The sequence below is a fragment of the Chiloscyllium plagiosum genome, unplaced genomic scaffold (assembly GCF_037043375.1).
Source record: "Chiloscyllium plagiosum isolate Xiang-an unplaced genomic scaffold, Cpla_swu_hap1 HiC_scaffold_30, whole genome shotgun sequence".
In the NCBI taxonomy this organism is placed as follows: Eukaryota; Metazoa; Chordata; class Chondrichthyes; order Orectolobiformes; family Hemiscylliidae; genus Chiloscyllium; species Chiloscyllium plagiosum.
Genome location: NW_028270168.1, coordinates 21,845,000 through 21,866,355, shown reverse-complemented (window position 1 = coordinate 21,866,355; position 21,356 = coordinate 21,845,000). Strand labels below are relative to the sequence as shown.

The window sequence follows — 21,356 nt, the reverse complement described above, 5'->3', positions numbered from 1 at the left end:
GTTTTAAATGTTGACTGAAGGAAATCTCCCTGAAGCTTCTTAAAACAAAAAAGGCACCCTGGAACCTTCTAGAAACCCAAGATGGCATACAGAGCTTCCACAGAATATCTGGCAGTGCACCATTCCTTCTATGCTGCATTGGTGTGGCCACCATGCATGTGTGCAAGTTACTGAATGGGAGTTGAAACCACAGCCCAACCCACGGGCGTTGGGGTGAACCACAGGGGATGGAGAGATCAGGAAGGACAGCATGCCTTACCTCACAGACATCGGGCACCTCTAGCCTTGTCTCCGGTGGTGCTTTCACCGCGATCACTGTCTGGTCCTGGAAGCTGTCAATTGAGCGAATATCTTGGTATGTGACATAGGCTAGCGTGAGCACAGGTCAAGGTGGAAATGAACAGAATGATTCCAAAGACACACACAATGTCACAAAGCCTCACCCAGCAATGGCCAATTCCACCTGGAGGAGATTGACAGGCAGGAGGCAAGTGAGGCTCGCAAGAGGCCGTAGACTCACACAGCACCCCCTCGGATCTCCCAGACTGAACCACTCAATCGCTACGATCAACACTCCCTATGCCTGAACAAAGCCATGAGGCAAGGCTCCTGGAAGACTCAAGAGAGGAGCTGCATTCATTTAGTGCCTTCCACAAATTGAGCATATCCCAAAGCAACTTCACAGGCACGGAGGGGTTTTTTGAAGTGTAGTCACCATGGCCAAATCGGAAACAGGGCAGCTAGTGTGCACACGGCAAGCTCTCACTAACAACAGGGAGGACTAATGACCAGATACATCTGCTTTTGATGTTGGGATGATAGAAATTTTTAAAACAAAAAGGGCAGATCGAAGACGAGGAAGAGACACAATGATACGGGACATAACTCCACCATTGGGATAGAGATGCAACTCATTAGTGAGATATGCAGAACAGAATACTTAACACATGGAAGGATATCTCTGATTTTCCTCATCATCTGTCAGCATTTTCAGCTGCGTGCTGCAGTTCTGGATGAGGTCGTCAAGGGAGCGCTCCTTCCTCATGAGATCAGTCAGATCCTGCCTGAGGCACTGCTGCTTCGCCACCACCGATGTGTCTTCAAACAGACTGCGGCCCCTGTGGAAAGGAAGGCAGAGTCAGTGAGCGAGCGATAGAGTGAGTGAGTGAGCTCCATTTCTGCAACCTGGAGCTTAGGGCTCTCTTGGAGGTGTCGCTGATCCTAAGCACCAAGTTCTGTTTTAAAATAAAACAGGAGGCAAAGGAAGGAACATCACAATCGGAGATGATGATGGTGCTATTAATATCCACAAGAAAAAAGCCTTAACAAGTCACTGCAACCTTCCAAAATTCCCCAGAAACTCCTAAACACTGGAATTGAAAATTAATTCTCAAGATACTGCTGTAATCAAAGTTTATGCAGAAGTATCACGCAGGGATTAAACCATTGTTTTTAAAATCTTCCTCTGAAGAGTTTTGCTTATATGTAACTTTAGAAAACCTGGAGCCAGGGAATAAGCTGCTTGATTGGTTTGGAGAATCAACCAATTAGTTAAGGAATAGTCTGCTCAGTCTCCAATTCGCCAAAGGGCTGGTAAGGTGGTAATTGTTTGGATAGGTTGGAGATATTAACCCCTTCCCACTCCCAATTCTAACAGGCGGGACAAAAGGCAGGTGAAATTGTGACTGAAGACAGGGATGTGGACACCATACAATTCTCAAGGTAATCTTTGGACATGAGTATGGCCCCCTTTGCCTCACTGACCTCTTTCAATAATTACATAAAGGAAAAGAGACCATGTTCCATTATGGGCCATGCCAATGGCTTATTGGCAAGGGATATGCTCAGTCAATTGTTGGGAGAGGAAACGGTCTCACATTAGGCACCACGATGATTGACCCAGTTCCAATATCAAGTGACCAACGGGGACATTGGGCCCACAACGTATTTGGATATTGCAAACGTCCATAGGGCTGTCCACGTTGAGTGAGCAATGACTCACCAGTTGTTCAGAAACTCAATCACAAGTTGAAGGCTGTGGTCATTTGGAAAAGCCCAGAGGGCAAGGAACAACTTACATCCACTGAATGTTGTTTTTGGATTTTTTCCGGATGAGTTGAATTCCTTCCAGAACGTTGGTGATATCGTAAATTCGCCTCTTCTGGACTTCGAGGACCTCCGCTGCTCGGTTCAGGTCCAGGACACCATCTGGAGACTCGCTGAGGAGATGGACAAACTTCTTGGTCAGAAGTCCAAGCGAGGTGTCATATCGAGTCTTCTCCCCGGGAGACTTGGGAGCTGTGAGCGGCAATTAAAAATAAAACACCACACTGCATTAACGCAGGCAGAGAAAACATCAGAGAAGGAGAGAGATAAGGAAGTTCATAAAATCAACAAGCAAACATTTAGGAAAGCAGGTGGAACAGTGGCTTTCAGTGCAAGGTGGTTTGAGTACGGGTGTAGAGAAGGTCTTGCTTCAGTTGTATAGTGCTTTGGTGAGCTTACACCTGGAGCAGTGGGTGCATTTTTAGGCCTGACCCAAGGAAGGATGTCCCACAGAGTGCAATGGAGATTCATTTGATTAATTCCTGAGGTGACAGCATGGAGGAAAGATGGAGGAGACTGGGCTTGTACTCTCTAGAGTTCAGATACGAGAGAGAGGATTTCACACAGACAAGGCAGCAAAATATCAACATTTACAAGAATAAAGCTCAGAAAAGGCCATTCAGTCCATCGTCACTCTGGTTAGTCTCACATCCTGCTCTTTTCCCAGGACCCAGCTAACTTTACACATCCTTTTGAAGGTTATGATTGAAAGTTTCCACCACCCCTTCAGGCAGCGCATTTCAGGTCATGTGTCACTGTAAAGCTTTTCTGTTCAGCTCTGTTCTGTTTCTTTGGCCAATTACCCCATGTTGGTGTGCTGTAATAACCAAACTCCTCACCAATGGAGCTCCTTGTTGAACCGGCCAGGAAACCTCTCAGGGTCCCATCTTGGGCTTGCATTCCCTGCTTCTCCAGTCTGTTATAATGGAGGTCCCTTGACCTCAATACCACTTCTAGACACTTGAAAAAAAAAATCATAGCTGATGGCCACTCAATAACTGGAGCCTAAAAATAGTCCATTTCAAGACAAATTGTTGTGGGTAGATGCTTACAGTGGAGATGACCATCGGCTAGGGAGGATTGAGTGAGTTGTGGAAAGCTATGGCAGGGTGGGATAAGTCCTCTCAACTCTGTTTTCACCGGAGGGCAATAGGCCCCAGCAGAGTAGCTGTGTTAGTTCCAGCCGACCTCATCTAGCAGTTTAGACTGAACAAGGGTAGCCTATTCAACAACACAGCTCCTTGTAAGTCTCTTCAGCCCAGCCCTTTCCAAAGGGAGTGAAGTCTAGTGATCAAGATCAGAAACTCTGGATAATTACTGCTGTCTCTCTCTTCGCTTGAGACAGAGGAGAGAACAGAAGCTACAAACAAGTCCTAAATATCAGTTCCCCACAAATCCAGATCAATCAACTTAAGGGAGCTCAATTCCACCACGGTTTGCACAGAACCTGGAAAGTCCTCCCTTTTTCACTGTGACCCACCACAACGACATATTCTCACTTTTCGGACTGGGTATTCTGGCCGGCATTTTGCCTTTGCCTTTCGGAGTTCGAAATTCCGGTAAATACTGATGACCGCTGCCTTCCAGGTCCAATTTGCGTTTTGCCTGAGGGGGGAATAAAACGGATTGAGATTGGAACTTTAAGTCTTTAAAAAAATTCTGCATTTTAAAATTTCCTAAAGTTATTCTGCTCCTATGCCAGCCTCAAAAACAAAAGTCAAGACACTCCTTAAAAAAAAAAGCCTTGCTCTACCACCTCCGCTCTGTATACCACACATTTATTCTTTAACATGAAGGTAGACAGCAAACAAGGTACCATTCAATTGAGAGAGGCAGACAGATATAATCCCAACCTCTTTCAATAAAGTAGAGACAAATAGGAATAAAAATCACAGGCAGGAATTTCTGCCGAGGGGACAATGTCGGGGTCAATTGTAAAATGGCTGCAACCAACTTAGTTTGCAAGTAACCCCAGTTTTGTGTTTATGCAAGTTTGCTCTTGAAAACCTTTCACTGGTTAGAAGACACTGTGGGAGGCATCAGAGCTGGGTGTGTTAGATGGACTCCAAGCCTACTGGCTCTAAGGATTCTTGTGACGCAGTGGTAGTGTTCCCATCTCTAATCCAGGAGGCCCACCACAGTGATAGTGCTCCGACCTCTGACCCAAGTCCACCCTGCCTCAGAAGGGCGTAAAAACAGTTTTGAACAGATTTTTAAAATTTTTGGGGGGAAAAATAAATTCTTGAATATAACAACATATACAAAACCAAACAAGTCAAACCAATGTTAAAAAAAACCCCACTAATTGCGTAGCTAAATAAATAATAACTAATAACTAAACCAAAAACAAAGCAGAATCTTAACATTAATAATCACCACCATAATAAAAGCTCAATGAAACAAAGCAACAGCCCTCGATCAGAGTGCATAAGTTTATACATATTCATATGTTCGTAGTTCTTCCTCTCTGGATACCAGATTCATTAAATAGAATTGCCATGGCTATATAAAGGCTCTTATTAGTATGGTGGACAAATCTGTACCAAATAGTCCAAAAAGGGACACCGTATCCTATAAAAGTTCTCGATTTTATGGTGCACCATGCTAGTGAGAAAGTCTAAGGCAAAGGGGCGTGGGGAATGTGTTCCATGGCTAGTTTGCGCCAGCCTGACAGCCCCGGGGGAATTTTCAGACACCCACCTGAACAGAATGTTCTTTCTTGCACAAAAAGTGAGGACACTGAAAAGCCTTTTTTTTGTGTGCATTTAATGAAAAAATGAATTAGCAAAGCTAAGAAGAGGAGATACCGGGTCCATCGCCATCTCCGTCCCCAAGGCCTTCTCTATTTCGCCTGCCACAGCACTCCAGCATGCCCACTGTCTGTGGCAGGACCAAAGACAATGAGGGAGCATGCCCACGCTCACTTCATGTTAAGGACACATTGGAGGTGCACCCACTTTTAATTTTGCGAGGCAGTCTGGGGCCAAGTGGACCCTGTGGAAAATCTTCAATTGCACAGAATGGGCATTTTCAACAGGTTGATGAGAAACTATTCATATTTAGAGTATTTGGAAGAGCTTCATTATTTACTCGCGCAGTTTTCTGTCCCATTCAAATTCACTGTCCTTCCTTCTGAAAGGCTCTTCATAGAATCCCTACACACAGTGTGAAAGCAGGCCATTCAGCCCATCGAGTCCACACTGACCCTCCAAAAGCATCCCACCCAACCCTATCCTGCGCCTGCACATCTCCGGCCACTATGGACAATTTAGCACGACCAATTCACCTAAACTGCACATTTTTGAACTGTGGAGGAAACTGGAGCACCTGGAGGAAACCCACACAGACACAGGGAGAACGTTCAAATTCCACACACAGTCAGTCACCCGAGAGTGGCATCGAAGTGGGTCCCTGGCACTGAGGCAGCAGTACTAACCACTGAGCCATGTATCACCCACTCTTCTTTATACTCATTTTAATACAAGCGCCTTCTCATCTTGACCTCCTAAATATTTACCATCACTAAAGCAGTTAGATACTAACAAGACGGCCACTGACATTAAAATATATTCTACAAATAGAGGTCTACGTAAGTACAGCTGCACAGAAGGAGTTATCAGCCTCTGGAGGGGAGACATAAACCTATTAGGTGGCTAGTAAAAAGACTGTACAGCACTCATTCAAAGATCAGTAGCAAAATTCTCTAGTGTCTTGACTAATTAATATTACTTAGTCAGCTCGTTAAAAAGGTCCCAGTCCTAATAATACAGCCAAGATGAAATTACAGAAGTAATAATTCATCCTTTTTAAAGTATTTAAGCATCTGGAAGTCGGGAATGGTACTATGTAAATGCAACTCTTCCTTCAAATGAATGGCCTTGAACATTCTGAATGTGTATGACCCATGTTAGTTATGCACATCTCTTGTAATACGAAAAAAATGAACTTTGTATAATTAAATGATAATATTTATATTAGGCTTGATGGTAACAGCTTTATATCGAGTGACAATATGCAAGCCCAGTTAAACAATGTCATGCAAACACAATCGCAAAAACATGGTTAAAAGGCAGGGAGTGAATGAGTGAGGGTTAAACAGTGACCACAGCACCCTCCCTCCTTTACCCAATCCAGAAACAGGTCCTACAGCCTCATAAAAGCAGTGAATTCCTGCAACAGCTCAGCAGGGAAATGCACCCCTCTGAGACAAAACTCTGGAAGATCCCAGGGCAGTGCCAAAGTCGTCAGAGACAACCAGCATGGAAATAGACTCCTTGGTCCAACCAGACCCATAATCCCAAACTAAACTAGGCCTATTTGCTTATGCTTGATCTACGTCTCTTCAAATATTTCTTATTCATTTAAATAAATAAATACAGGTCTTAAATGTTGTAACTGTATCCACATCTATCACCGCTCCACTTAAAAAAACAATTGCACCCCCCTTGTCTTTAAAATCTTTCTCCTCTCACCTTTACAACATGCCCCAAGTCTTGAAATGCCCCACTGCTTCATGACAGATGTATCCTTTGCTTGCCTTGCCAGCTGATGGACACATTGAAGAACAAAGCCTCATGACTCTAACTACATGAACCCCACATTCCAGCCATTTACACAGTCGACCACTTTTACACAGAACCAGCTGTCCATCCTCAAAACATGCAATTCCGAAGCCGTTCAGAAAGTCAGGTTCTCATCTCCATCATCCAAGTGACCTGCCACTGCTCTCTACCTCATCTCCAATATTTACACAGCTAGCATCAAGAGGTGTTCTCAGAAGCCAATGTTAATTGACCCAAGAATAATTTTTTCTGGGAATGTTTTTGTTAGTGCTGACATGGCCTGGAGATGATCCTCCAATTCCTAGAGAGTCCAACAAAGTCCTGAAGGGTTGGCAACACAACTGCGCTGGAGGGGGACAAATAACAGCCAGGATCTCAACCAGCAGAGAGTGAGTGAATCCTCCCAGCACAGATGTGGATACTGGGCCTCCATCGTAATGCTCCCTATAGTTGAATAGCCCATGCTTACCTCCAGGCACAATGGCAGGAAGCAGCTAGTTGACTGAGGCAGTGCATCTGGGAAAAGGAGAAGAGGGTTCAGCAGCTGCAAGGAAGGTGGAAAATAGGAACAAGTGCCCAAGAGCTTAGAAGCTAATCGTCGCAAATCATTAGCATTTCTGATTCAGCACAAAAGCTTGGAACATTTAGAGTGTACACTCTGGCTCTGAGACAAGTCACACCCATAGCTCAGCAGGCCAGAACTTCTGCAATTGTGACAGTGCAGGAGCCCACAGCATTGAAACAGCCCCACAAACCACACCAGCGGAGCTGCTGTATCTTCAGAGGGCTTTGAAACCACAAAGCATCATGGAGGAAAACCATTAACTGCAGCCATTCATCACTAGGGGCGTTGTCATGGCGAAAGTCTTTTGAAGGGCGATCTCACGCTGTTTGGCTGGATTCCAAACCCAGGTCTTTTTCCCAGACACCTTGTTATCACAAACGTGACAACTGAAGCCTGTTGTTCAATTGATCTGACACCATGAACAACCCACACCCAGCCAATCTCTCACTGACACAGGCAGCTAACCACTTGAGTTGCTGAGGGCCTACAGACAAGGCCTCACTTCCTCCCTACATCTTCTGAAGAGCTGCCGATTACTGCTATGCTACCCCAATTGGAGCAGGAACGATCCTCAAGGGGGAGTGGGGGGGGGTTCCGCTTAAACCCTCAAGACTGACAGGGAGTTTCAGCACTTTAACCACAAGGTAGTGAGATCACCAATTGAGCAACACTTGAATTTAAACGATGAACCCGAAAGCCACAGCTGGAGGAGTGCAGGGATCGGAGGGCTGTCACAGTTTACATGAAGACGGAAGGGTGAAACCACAGAGCCTTTGAAAGGAATTTTAAAGATAAGTCACTGCTGGTGGATGTGGAGAAATTGTTTCCCCTTGTGCAAGAGTCCCACATCAGACGGCACCGTCTCATAGTAAGGAGTCTCCCAGTTAGAAGACAGAAGAGGAGGAATTTCTGAGGGTAGTGAATCGGTGGAATGTTTTTCCAGAGGGCCATCGAGGTTAGGATGTTTACTGTCCTCCAGGCCAAGATAAATTTTTAAATCATCTCCAATATTTACACAGCTAGCATCAAGAGGTGTTTTCAGAAGCCAATGTTAATTGACCCAAGGATAATTTTTCCCAGGAATGCTTTTGTTAGTGCTGACATGGCCTGGAGGTGATCCTCCAATTCCTAGGGTTTTGGAGATAAAGCAGGAAAGTCACAATTAAGGATGATCAGATCAGCCATAATCTCATTGAATCGTAGAGCAGACTCAATGGGCTGAATGGTCTACTCCAGCTCCCCTCTTTCATGGTCACTGTCGCAGCAAGTCTCATTGCTAAACAGGGGCCTTCATTGTCTCCCCAAAACACAAGAGGAAAAGAGGAAGGATACCCTGCAGGGTCCATTTGAGGATTCATTGCTCTCCTCTGGTCACTGGGTTGTGGCTGTGATCGTTCTCTCTCAAAAAATCCCTGAACTCCTCCCTCAACAAACCTCCAAACTGGCCATTGAATGGTTTCGTGCAATTAAGGAATTGTAAACCAAGTGCAGGCCGAAGAGCTTTATTTTGAGAACACTGTTACCAATCTCAGACCCTTGCAGTTCCAAGTCTAACCCTGAACAGATATAACAGGCCGAGAAGCTGTCCCCTTATCTGACCTCTACCCCCTTGTTGGCCTTTGATTATCATTCAGATGGGAGCCACTGCCCTCGATGGACTTCCCTCTTCCCTACAAGACCTCCCTCTGCCAGATATCTGGAGAGAATGGAGGGACCTCTGGCCAGCTGAGAGGAACACAATGCTCAGAGTCTTCCCCTCATCCAGTGCTCACGGACATTGGCCCTTTCCTCCAAGGATATAACAGCAACTTTAAGTGCCATATCTTCTAATATTGTACATCACCCTCGTGTGTAGCAAATGGCATCCAATTTTATGTCAGAAATGCTCCAAGTTCCACACAAGTGTGAGGTCAAAAACAAAAGATCAGGTTGAGTGGTATCTTGGAGTAAGAGTGTGTTGAAAGGGGTACAGGTGAGGGATTCCAGGAGTTGTGACATACAGACCCTCACTCCATTGCTTTCCATGCTCGCTAACCCATTGCACGAATGCCCTGTTACTTTCCAACTTACTACTTGATCCCATTTCCAGTTGTTCCCCTTCACTCCCTCTTCACCTTCAACCCCCAGCCTCACAGTTCCAAAGCCATTTCTCCAGAAGCTTGCTCTCACAGCTCATACCTCGAGCCCATTCCCAGTGGATCCCTCTGGGACAACTGTGCTGTGGTCTCATGGCATGCTGCTCTCAAACTCCTGGAGCGAGTTCACACAGCCAGGGCCAGGCTGCTCCAACACCACGCATGCCTCTCAAACTCTGGCAGACTCACCGTGTATTCGGATCACTCTTGCACACACCCCCACACCGACGCCACCATTATTCAGCTTCCCAACTTGCTGAATGATATCCTTTCTTCTGTTGTGCTGTGAATTATCTTGGTGTTGAATAGCATTGTCACAGCCACACAATGGGCTCCCAGAGACTCCCGGGGCAGCTTGAACACTTTAATCATCCAACAGCTTTTCAGTGACTGACATTAGCAGTGGCAATTGAAAGAGCTCCCATCCAGCAATTGGAGGTCACTAGTTTTGCATTAGGTACACTGTAATTCTCCATTTTCACCTTTATCCCTATAACAAGGGTCCCAGCCACTTTGTGCTTGCTGTAAGAAGTTGCCAGTTACCCATCAAATTAGGGAGCAATCTATTGCACCACCAAGCTTGCCAGGACCTGGGCATGAAAGTTAGTCAGTGCCAGGCATGGTTCAGTTAGTAGCATCATGACCCAAGTCACCAATTCCAGAACATGAGTTCAAAACACACTACTGAGGGAGTGCTGCATGGTTGTAGATACCACCTTCCAGGAGAGTCATTAAACTGTGGCACCACCTGTCTGCTCAGCTGAATACAAAAGATTCCATGGCACTATGCTGAGGAAAGGCAGGGAAGTTGTCCTGGCCAACATTTGTTCCTTAAATCAGCATCAGAATCTGGTCATGATCACATTGCTGTTTTTTTCAAAATTACACTATAGACCAGGCAGCAAACAAGACACGTCAGGGCAGGTGCAATTTGCAGAAACATTGCTCAATTTGCCATCAAATCATCCAGTGCTCAGCTAGGAGTGTTAATTAGTTCAGCGCTTTAACTAGAGAGAAGCCTTGGAGATCTCTGCATTCCCCAATTCTGGCCCCTACAACGTCCCTGGCCTCCTTTATTCTGTCACTAACAGCTGCACCTTCAGCTGCCTCCGTTCGAAGCTATACAAATCCCTCCCCAAATCTCTCTGCCTCTCACTCTTCTTCCAAGTTGCTCCCTTAAAACCTCTCTCTCTTTGACCAAGATCCTGTTTCAACATGGTTTGAGGTCAACATTTGCTCAATTATCTTCTGTGAAGCATTTTAGAATGTTTGAGGGTAAAGGCAGTACACAAATTTATTGATTTCAAGTCACTCTTGGACTCATTTTCACACCCAAGACAAGTAGGAACCCATTCGGTGTCTCGGCAATTAGGGAGGACGGTGAAGGTCTGGACTGGAGGAAACCCTCAGATATCCAACCATGGGCATGTGGAATACTTTTACATTTTATTTCTCGGAGCTCGGAATAAACATCTGTCAGAGGAGGTCCGTGTATTGGTAGGACAATGAGCACAATCAGAACCTCGGAGGAGCTACACAATTTGGAGGGATGATTGATCCTGTGGCATTGTGGCTCAGAGAGGCCTCCACTCAGCACTCTGCTTGCACATGGCTGCCAGTGCTGTGCAAGATAGATGATAAAGTAGGGATCATAAAAGCTTTTTGTTCCTCTGACTGCAATAGGGGGTAGGAGGCAGCCATTATACCCTTCAACCCTATTCTCTAACCCTTAGCAAAACTCTATCAAGCTCAGGCTGGGAACTTACCAGTTGATTCCCACCATGAACTCCCCTTCGTTCCGAGCTTACCAATTTTTGTGGAGACCGTTTCAGATTTCATGGCTGTGTGGGGCAATGCAGACCCAGGAACCTCAGATAGTGACCACCCTCAGGGATCCAACAAAGACTCCCAAAAGCAAAACTTAAATATTTTCCAGGCACTCTAGTAGTTATGGCTTCCATTATGTTGTTCACTAAACTGCAGGACGACTCAAAAATCAGCATATGATTGTACGGGGAAAATGGACAAAGGACTTCACAGCAAAAATAAAATATCTTTACTCTTTCTGGTGTTTAATCATCTTGCTGCTGAAGAAGCCTTTTTTTTAAAATTCTGGGCTCCCTGATCTTAGCTTGGTTCTCCCTCTGGGCCCACGTTTCAAATTATCTTTCAGTGATCTCAACATTGCATGCTCTGCTGAGCTGTTGCCACCCCTGTCTCTTCATCGTAGAACCTTTGGTCAACATCAGTCATGTAGCAGTAGAGCACTGGGACTGCAAGCCATCACATCTCCTTCCACTATCAGGAGTGTGTTTGACCATCACGGAACAGAAAAGGAGGCTCAGATAACAGGTACCAGAGCATGAGAACATTAGGTCATTCCATACTAACACTGTATATAAACTTGCACTTATAATAGCCTCTTTAATGCAGGAGAACAGGATATCAACAACCACTGCATGCAGAAGGGACGGCTGTTGACAACATCCCAGCTGTAACCCTGAAGACTTGTGCTATAGAATATGCGGTGATTCTAGCCAAGTTCTTCCTGTGCTGCTACAACACTGGCATCTCCTCAAACATTTAGAAAATTGCCTAGGTATGTCCTGGACACAAGAAACAAAACACATCTGATCAGACTAATTACCCAGCTCACACCACCACCATTCATCAGATGATAGAGGTTGGCAAGGATACTTACTCAGCAATAACCTGTTAACAGGCACCCAGATTGGGTTCCACTAGGGCCTCTTCGCATCTAACCTCATTATAGGCTTGGTTCAAATATGGACAAAACAGCTGAATTCCAGAGACAAGGTGAAATCTGCACATCAGAGACAGACTGTATAAACAGCAAGAGCATTCTCTGCTTCGGCATATTATGATCGTATATTTGGAAAAAAAAACAACTTATTGATGTTTAATTAGCTGATGAGGTTCTGCCCCTTTATGAGCTGAACCCCCTACTCACTGCAGGAGCCTATTGCAGGAAGGAGGTTCACTGTATTGCTAACAGTCATTAGGGGGTTAGCCTCCGCTATCTGCCTCTCACCAAAGACTTTGATCCCTGGACCTAGCATCCCTGATCACCATGGACATAACCCTTTGTCGCCCCAATGTGTGCCACGGACTGGCCTCTTCTTTAGGAAGAGGTTATAGTCCACAGCAGCAGATGCTGTTCAATGAAAGCAGGGCCTTTGAGCTTTAAACTGAGACTCTCTGGCAAATAGGCAGCAGTTGATGCGACTGGCTGGATTTCCTCAGGTTTGACCTAGCACTGCACCGTGACAAGGCCACACCTGTTGGCAGCTATCATCTTGACAGGTGTGTTTGCAAGTGTGTGAACGTAACATTCATGTTGGGGGTGCGGGGACATTTTCATTGGCACACTCTAAGGCTCTGTTAATTTGCCTGCAGTTATTCTGCATAAACCTGGAAACTTCAAAGCAAACCATTGTTTCTGTCTGTCTCTCTCTTTCCCCTAACCTCAGGGAGAGGAGGAGGAGTAAGAAAGTCACTATTTCCTTCTCCCCATTTTCTCTCCAACTCCCAGCTTCAGAGGATTTAGAGTATTTGTAAGAATTAAAAAAGCACTGTGCATTTAGGGGCACACAAATGGAGATTTCCAATCCAATAAGGCTTCTCAAACTCAGAGGTACCCACCCTGTTAATCGGAGGGAAAGAATTCTCTGTTAAATTACTCTGTTTGCACAATTACAGTTCACAAGTATCCAATTCAAAAGAGTACTACTATATTTGCAAGTCGCATTTTTATCTTTAAAGAAAGAACAGTACAAAATTACAGGGTAGGGTTGGATTGGCCTCAGATCAATCAAGACAGAGACCCAGGCTGAGACTTTGGGAGGGTGAGCAATGCTATTTTGGAGTCACTGCCAGTCGCACATAGAAAGGTGGGATTGGAAACAGCCTCACAAGAGGACATGTGAACTGGGACAAAACAAGGCTGGCGCTAGGACCCAGCAGAAGGTTTGCTTACTCACCTCCTGTCACTCCATTTTCCTGAAACACTCCAGCAGGAATGTTGTGTTGGGGGAAGATAGTCAATGCCTATCAAATGCACAGGAAAGGACAGACAACTGGGTAGGAAGAGATGGGAGGCACAATTGTAAAAGGGCTAATAAACAAATTCAAGGGCTGGGGCAGCAGGGGGAGTTTGGTGGTGGAAAAGGTAACTCTACACCTTCCTACCTGCTCTCCTCCACATCACTAAAGTATGCAAGCCTGAGAAGCAAGAGCTTACACAGTTTAACTCTGAAAGGCACCTCAGCAATTGTACTCTTGTCCTTGGCTCTGTGGACAGTAGCCAACTGCATTCAGACAGAAAAAGTGCTGGCCAGGCAAAAAGGTGAGATCATTTGGAGATGGTGGGACCTAGTGCGTACAAAATACTGCACACTAAATTCTGCACAACACTGAAGACTTCAGACTCTCAGCTGCATGAGGGGTGCAAGCCTCCGGAACTGGTCTTGAAGCAACAACTTCCCGACTCAGTGCTGCTCAAAGACTCTGTATAATAACATCAGAACTAACTACGTTACATTGCAACTGAATTACGAAACTGGCTTCAATTCCTCGACACCACACCTGGCAATGTTTCAGATGAGGGTGTCAAACTATACTCTGGTCACAATCTCCAAGGGACAGGAGGTAGACAGATTCTCCAGGATTAGAAATGCTTCCCTTTGACAGAATCTCCTCAACAAGTTAAAAATAGGAATGTTTGTTCAATTGTTCCGACTGCTTTTTTATGATGCAATTGAACGTCAGAACAAGCTTCGAGGGGCTGAATAGTCTGTTTCGTTTGTTTGTGTTCACAGAAAAGCTCAACCCAATGATAACAGCTGGGAGAAAATGAGGACTGCAGATGCTGGAGATCAGAGTCAAAACGTGTGGTGCTGGAAAAGCACAGCCAATCAGGCAGTATCCACGGAGCAGGAGAGTCAACATTTCAAGCATAAGGTCTTCACATTTCTGATGAAGAGCTAATGCTGGAAATGTCATCTCTCCTGCTCCTCAGATGCTGCCTAACCGGCTGTGCTTTTCCAGCACCACACTTTTTGCCAATGAAGTTTATAAATAGGGAAAAGAAAGAGATTCCAACATCAATACACAATACAAAACTCTGGTGCGACCACACTTGGAGTTCTGCGTACACAGTCCTGGACACCGCATTATGGGAAGGATGTGGAAGCTTTGGAAAGAGTTCAGAGAAGATTTACTAGGATGTTGCCTGGTATGGAGGGAAGGTCTTATGAGGAAGGCTGAGGGATTTAAGGCGGTTTTCTTTAGAGAGAAGAAATTAGAGAGGTGACTTAATTGAGACAAAGATAATTAGAGAGTTAAATAGATTGGAAAGTGAGAGCCTTTTTCCCTCGGATGGCGAAGTGTAGCAAGAGGGGACGTAGCTTTAAATTGAGGGGTGATAGATATAGGACCGATGTCAGAAGTAGGTTCTTTACTCAGTAGTTATGGTGTGAAACGCACTGCCTGCAACTGTAGTAGACTCGCCAACCATAAGGGCATTTAAATGGTCATTGGATAGGTATATGGATGAGAATGCAATAGTGTAGGTTAGATGGGCTTCAGATTGTTGCGCTGACCTGTGAAATCATCAAGGGCTGAAGGGCCTGTACTGCGCTGCAATGTTCTATGACAATAGTATCCCACGAGGAGCTCAATGAACAGAATCCAAATCACATCCTCTGTTTGGGATAGATCAACAGCACTTGTGAGTGTCGGATGGGGAGAAGCCTGACTGGGGCCCTAGATGAACAAGCTTCTGACACTGCCCTGGGGTTGTGCATAGTCAGTCAGCTGGGCATGCCCAAACTCTGAGGAATCACAAAAGACTCGAAAACAAATTATCTGCCCATCATTTCATTGCATTGCTGTTCTGTATGCAACTTTGCTGTCATGTTTTACTCCAATGCAACAATGGCTGGATTCCAAATTGCAAGTTTTCCTGGGACATCCAGAAGTCTTGAAAAGAGCACTATTCAAATACAAGTAGAAGAGTCAAGTTTCCAAATGGCAAGGCACAACTTTGCTGAAGCAAAAAGGTTGAAACATGTTGGAACATTTTGCTGAAACAGCCTGGAACACCCACACCTGTCCCCCAACTGCACAAAACAATTCACTTCACAATGTCCAATGTCCAATCTCCTTCCAACACCACACACAAACACTTTGGATTCCTCCAACATCCCTTTCATCATCAATTCTTTAACAAGATCCCTTCAAGTCACAAGCCAGCCAAACACTTGGGCCTTTAATGAAAGGTTTGCATTTCTCCAGTACTTTTTTAAAACCACCTCATGAGGTGCCAAACCATTTTATAGTTTTTTTTGTGAAATAGCCACTATTGGAATGCAAGAAATGTGACAGCCCAACTTTGAAGACAGCAAGATTCCAGAAACAGCCACATCAACTGTACCACCAACAACTGTCGTTAGGGTGAGGTTCCCAATATCTTACCCCAAATTGTTAAGCTCCCGTGTGAAGAATAAGGAACTGGCTTCCCTTTGTCATTCAGCTGTCAACTCCATCTCTTTCACTCGGTTACGACAAGGTTCATGTAGAAAAACTTCCTCCCCTTATGAACACTTCTACAAATTAATTTGTATTAAAATGAATCAACTTAACCAGACTTATGTTATAGTAGAAGAGTAAGTTTATTAGTCACTAAATGCAAGAAGAAATAATGCAAGATACAGGTTACAAATAAGGGCGTCTAAAAAGATAAGAAGGAGAAACGTTATGGAAAATATTTACAGGTCAGAGTTCATCATGAAGCAGAGATAGTAGAATGCTATGGCCATTATATTGTACAGGTCAAGTTGAAGGTGGGAGCCAAACACTTGATTTAGAGATTCTTGGTTCTGCTGGTTGATTGAAATTTTGTTCTGGTGCCTTTCGATAATGGCTGCTTGCCAGCATTCAGAGCAGAAGACATCCTTGACTTCTTACCTTCAATGTAGGGGTGCTTAGTAACTATTCTAATGCTGTGATAATTAGCCACACTAGTACATCAGACGCATACACAGACTAGGGGCCGCAATCAGTTTTTAACCCTTTCGTAGACCCTTGAAAGAGTAAAACAAAAACATGTCTGGAGATGGCTCCCTGGTGAGAACAATCAGCCTCTTTATCTTTTCCTTTTCAGTATTCCTGTTGAGATTTCCCTGAATTTGTACAGGTGCAACACTGAAAAAGGATTCTGCCAGACAGCCACTGAACTTACAGCTGCAGTCATCTTTTGGCTGCAGCACTTCTATTGAAAACAAAAAGGACATGTTGGAAGTAAGAGTTAATTCTAAGTACTTTGGATGTCTTGATCTGTCCTCATGACTAACCTACATCCTCTCCTAGCTCTGCCTCTAAACTATGGCTTAGGATCAGTAACTTCCACCTGGCAGTACAGATGGGCTTCAGTCCAGATGTCCCACCAATGCCTAAAATTATGCACTCACATTTCTGGCAAAGAACACAAAGCCCCTCAACAATTAATCCAATAACAAATTCAATAAAAATCCCATTGACAGTGGGACTCAGCAAGTCTTGTCAGTGTTACTGACAGTACAGAGAATGGCAGATAAACACAACCGAGGGGAGAACAGAAGGACATGCTGATAAGGCAAGATGAAGCTAGGATGGGAGGAGGTTTGTTTGAAACACAAACACTGGCATAGATCTAGATTACTTACAGTGTGGAAACAGGCCCTTCGGCCCAACAAGTCCACACCGCCCCGCCGAAGCGCCACCCACCCATACCCTTACGTTTACCCCTTACCTAACACTACGGGCAATTTAGCATGGCCAATTCACCTGACCTGCACATCTTTGGACTGTGGGAGGAAACCGGAGCACCCGGAGGAAACCCACGCAGACACGGGGAGAACGTGCAAACTCCACACAGTTAGTCGCCTGAGGCGGGAATTGAACCCGGGTCTCTGGCGCTGTGAGGCAGCAGTGCTAACCACTGTGCCACCGTGCCGCCCACTAGTCGGCCAAATGGCCTGGGAATGAAATAATAGTCTAATAGGCTCGTCAGAGGATCGGTGGGGACATTGTTGAACCGAATGGCCTGCTTCCAGACTATAGCGATTTGATATGTAAAAAGACCATTTTGCTCCCTGAACCTGTTCCACCATTTGATAAGATCATCGCGTTGGCTCCAGTTTCCTGTTTGCCCAAAGATCCCCTCCCCACATCCCTTTTTAATCAAGGACCTATCAACCTTTGCCTTAACGTTCAGTGACAGCAAGGTGTATATATTCTCAGCCCTCCCTGGGTGGGAGAGGGAGAGACACGGAGAGGGGGAAGGGACAGAGAGGGAGTGGGGATGGGGGTGACAAAGTTGGACGGGGTGGGGGGGGGGGGGAAGAAAAGAGAGAGAGGATGGAGGGGGAAGACAGAGAGACAGAGAGAATATATCTTTGCATATCAGGCTTAAATGGGAGACTTTGTTTGTTAAAAAAAAAAACTTGGTTCCCGAGTTCTTGTTCCTTCCAGAAATGGAAACATCCTATCAGCATTCATCCCACCAAGACCCCTTCGGATCTTACATGATTCAGAAAGGATCACCGGTCATTCTTCTAAACACCAGTGGATACTAGCCCAACCTGAATAACCTTTCCTCAGAAACTAATCTCTTACTCAAGTGAACATTCTCTTCAAAAAATTTGAAATGTCTACTTCCTTAAATATGTCAAACCAAATTGCACACTCTGAGGTCTCATCCAAATGTCTAGTACCACTGCAGCAAAACAACCTACAGGTCTTTCTGCTATAACTTGCATTTTGTTAATGCAAATTCACTGTTATGCAATTGACGAATTGGGGAACACAGTTTCTTTAGCACGATCCTTTAAACAGTGTATGGGTTATAACGTGATTCTGGCCCCATTAGTTTAAATGGTGCTACTATTACACGATTTTCTTACAACACGGGATTGCATGTGAATAGAACTACCGCATTATTGCAGAACGGGCTGTAATTTGATATTCCAAACCCCAAATAAGAAATGCCAACATTTCCTGCACCTTTCTAATCACTATCAATCCCCTGCTGACTAACTTTTTGTTCTTCCTGTCGCAGGACACCCAGATCCCTCTGTACTGCAAGAATTTTGAGTTTCCTCCATTTACAGGATAGTACTTTTCTACATTTCTGCCTCAGTGGTTTTGCGTGAAATAAACGCAAGTTACTGCCTTTTCAAATCTCTCAGCACAACATGAACTGCTGAAGAACCCAGTGTATCCATGCAAATAAGTTGCATTCCACAGGCCTGGGAGCAGCATGGGTTATATAAATAGAAGCACTGAGAAAGCAGCAATGAACTGGATCACCCCAGCACTCAGCTCCACACATATACAGGAGCATTATAAAGGATATTACTGTCGCCAACTTTTAAAGTAAGCAATAGGCCTTCACATCAACAGACCACAGTCCTCCATTTCCAATGTGTATGTAATCATACTTACGTAAAGCTGAGCAACACTATTCAACACCAGTGAGGTTGTAACTTAGAAGTTACCTAGCTGATCTCAATCAAGGCAATTTGTAAGAGTTGGTCTCAGTTTCAAAGTCAGAGGAAAGGGTTCTTGTGGTGCAGTACTGGTGTCTCCACCTCTGGGCTAGGACACTGGGTTCGAGTCACACCTGGCCCAGAGGTGGGTCATAACATGTCTGAACAAATAGATTTTTTTTAAAAAGGTATCTTAAAAGTAAAAGTAAAGGTGAAGTCACCATAATCTGCCTAGACCATCGGGCTACTGAAAGTTACCTCCAAATAAAACCTTGAAGATAGGCAGATAGGGTTTCCAAACCGCAACAGGAGGGAGGGCTTTTCTGGTACAGTGAGTGTGTCCCTGGGTTCAGGTTCTACCTGCTGTTCAGGTGCGTCTTAACATGTCTCAGCAGACTGATTACAAATATCTGGAATGGTTACAGCACAGAAGGAGGAGATTTAACCCATTGTGCAGGTTCTCAGCAAGTGCAGCTCTCCACTTTGTCCCTATAGCTGGTAAATCTTCACTTTTATTAAAAGCAAAATTACTGTAGGCACTGGTGGCTCAGTGGTTAGCACAGCTGCCTGACAGCACCAGGGACCGGTGTTTGATTCCAACCTCAGGTGACTGCGTCTGTGTGGAACTTGCACATTCTCCCTGTGTCTGTGTGGGTTTCCTCTGGGTGCTCTGGTTTCCTCCTGCAGTGGATTGGCCCATGTGAAATGCAGAATGACAGGGTGGGCCAGGTGGATCCTCTTTGGGGAGGGGGGGCGGGTGGAGAAAATGGATGACTGAATAGCCCGTTTCCACACTGTAGGGATTCTATGATGTTAAAATAAAAACGGCAAGTGCTGGAGAAACAGGTTTGGCACCAACTGTTAATGTTTTGCGTTTAATGCATCTTCTTTGGAACCCTTTACTCTTCTGATAATTCTCCAATCCCTTTTGGATAGTCAGGGTTGAATCTAACTCCACCGTACACAACTCAGGCAATGCATTCTATTTGTTGCATAAAAGAAATTTTTCCTCAAGTCTGGTTATTCTGCCAATTATCTCACATTGCAGTCCTCGGGCTCAACACTGTTACCAATGGAAAGCAGATTTTGTCCATCAGAGTTGTTCGGACCACCATGAACACCTCTATCAAGTCTTTCAATCATCTCCACAGCACCTTCAGTCTGTCCACATAATTGAACTCAACATTAATCAAGTGATTAATACTGGAGAGATCTGCCTGGATCCCCTTCAAAATAAGTGAATGCCAAATATTCTTCAACACTAAGAACGAACAGGGCCTTGATTTAACTACTGCCCTGAAAAGACAGCACTTCAGCCAGTGTAGCACTCCCTCTGCCTAGCACACAAAGGAGGAGTGAAAATGCCAGTCATGTTTCTGGACTTGAACATTAATTTCTGATTCACGGGTAACCATGGTGAAACAATGAGTCACAGTGGCCAAGGGGGAAGGAAACTAAAGGCCAAAAACCACTCAGGATGTGAGGTCACATTACCCAGTTAGAGACAGTGCCTGGTGAAGTTAAAGAAAAGATACAAAATCCAAGCCAGTGAGAAAGACACTTAAATAAAACAGGAAAGGAGCTAAGAAGCTATTAGGTAAACAATCGGGAATCCACTTTAAGTCTCCCTGAATTCCAATAATCAATGTATACAGAACCTACTCCAGAGGAGTGGAGCATCACTCAGATAGCACCACAAACTGCAGGCCCTGGTGTTTAGAAACAGCAGTCACTTATTCCAACAAATGGGAATTCACTATGTCCTCCTGGCTGGTTGCTTCCTGACAGAGTTAGAGTATAACACTATCCCAATCCATCCCAGGGAAAGGGACAGGATGGGGTTAGATACAGAGTAAAGCTCTACTCCTGGAAGCACCCAGTCCCTCCACCACCAATGCTCAGTCGCAGCAGTGTGTACCATTTTCAAGACCCACTGCAGTGAGGCTCCTCAGACAGTATCTTCCAAACCAATCACCTCTCCCCTGTGGAGTGGGCGAGGGCAGCAGATGTCTGGGGAACATCAGCCCCTGCAAGTTACCCTCTGAGCACCCCCTCAACACCATCCTGAAACATATTGGCCATTCCTTCAGGATCAGAATCCTAGAACTCCCTCCCTAACAGGGCACTGTGTCCCTATACCATATGTGGGTGGGGGCAAGAGGCAATTGAGAGGACAGCTGCTTCCTGCCAAAGCAGCTATCAGAAAAATCGGGGGGGCATGGTGGGAATCAGGTGTGGACAGTAGAACAGAGAATAGCTGGTCACTGGGAGAGTTGATCTCAAGTCACCAGCGGATTGGCTGGCAGAGATTACATGGGAGACAGAAATAAAAATAGCTACTTGAGCATCAAACTTGGTTACAGACAATTAAAAAAAAACTGCAAATGCTGGAATCCAGCGTAAACAAGCAAGAGGCTGGAAGAACACAACAAACCAGGCA

The 21,356-nt window shown here is 45.0% G+C and overlaps 1 protein-coding gene across 3 annotated transcripts in view; it reads right to left on the bottom strand.

Annotated features, from left to right (window-relative positions):
- The window catches only part of e2f2 (E2F transcription factor 2), a 51,875-nt gene that overhangs the window by 12,542 nt on the left and 17,977 nt on the right, over positions 1-21,356 (bottom strand). Inside the window, exons 1-5 of one of the 3 annotated variants that reach the window (XM_087976801.1) lie at positions 19,175-19,233; positions 3,606-3,711; positions 2,079-2,298; positions 960-1,118; positions 260-374 (exon numbers count right to left, since the gene is read on the bottom strand). In XM_087976801.1, the coding sequence (XP_087832927.1) occupies positions 260-374; positions 960-1,118; positions 2,079-2,298; positions 3,606-3,633 (522 nt within the window). In that variant the 5' untranslated portion in view covers positions 3,634-3,711; positions 19,175-19,233. Of the gene's footprint in view, positions 1-259; positions 375-959; positions 1,119-2,078; positions 2,299-3,605; positions 3,712-18,872; positions 18,983-19,174; positions 19,234-21,356 lie in introns of those variants that run through there. The other 2 variants (XM_087976802.1, XM_043717574.2) reach the window with 2 other exon arrangements.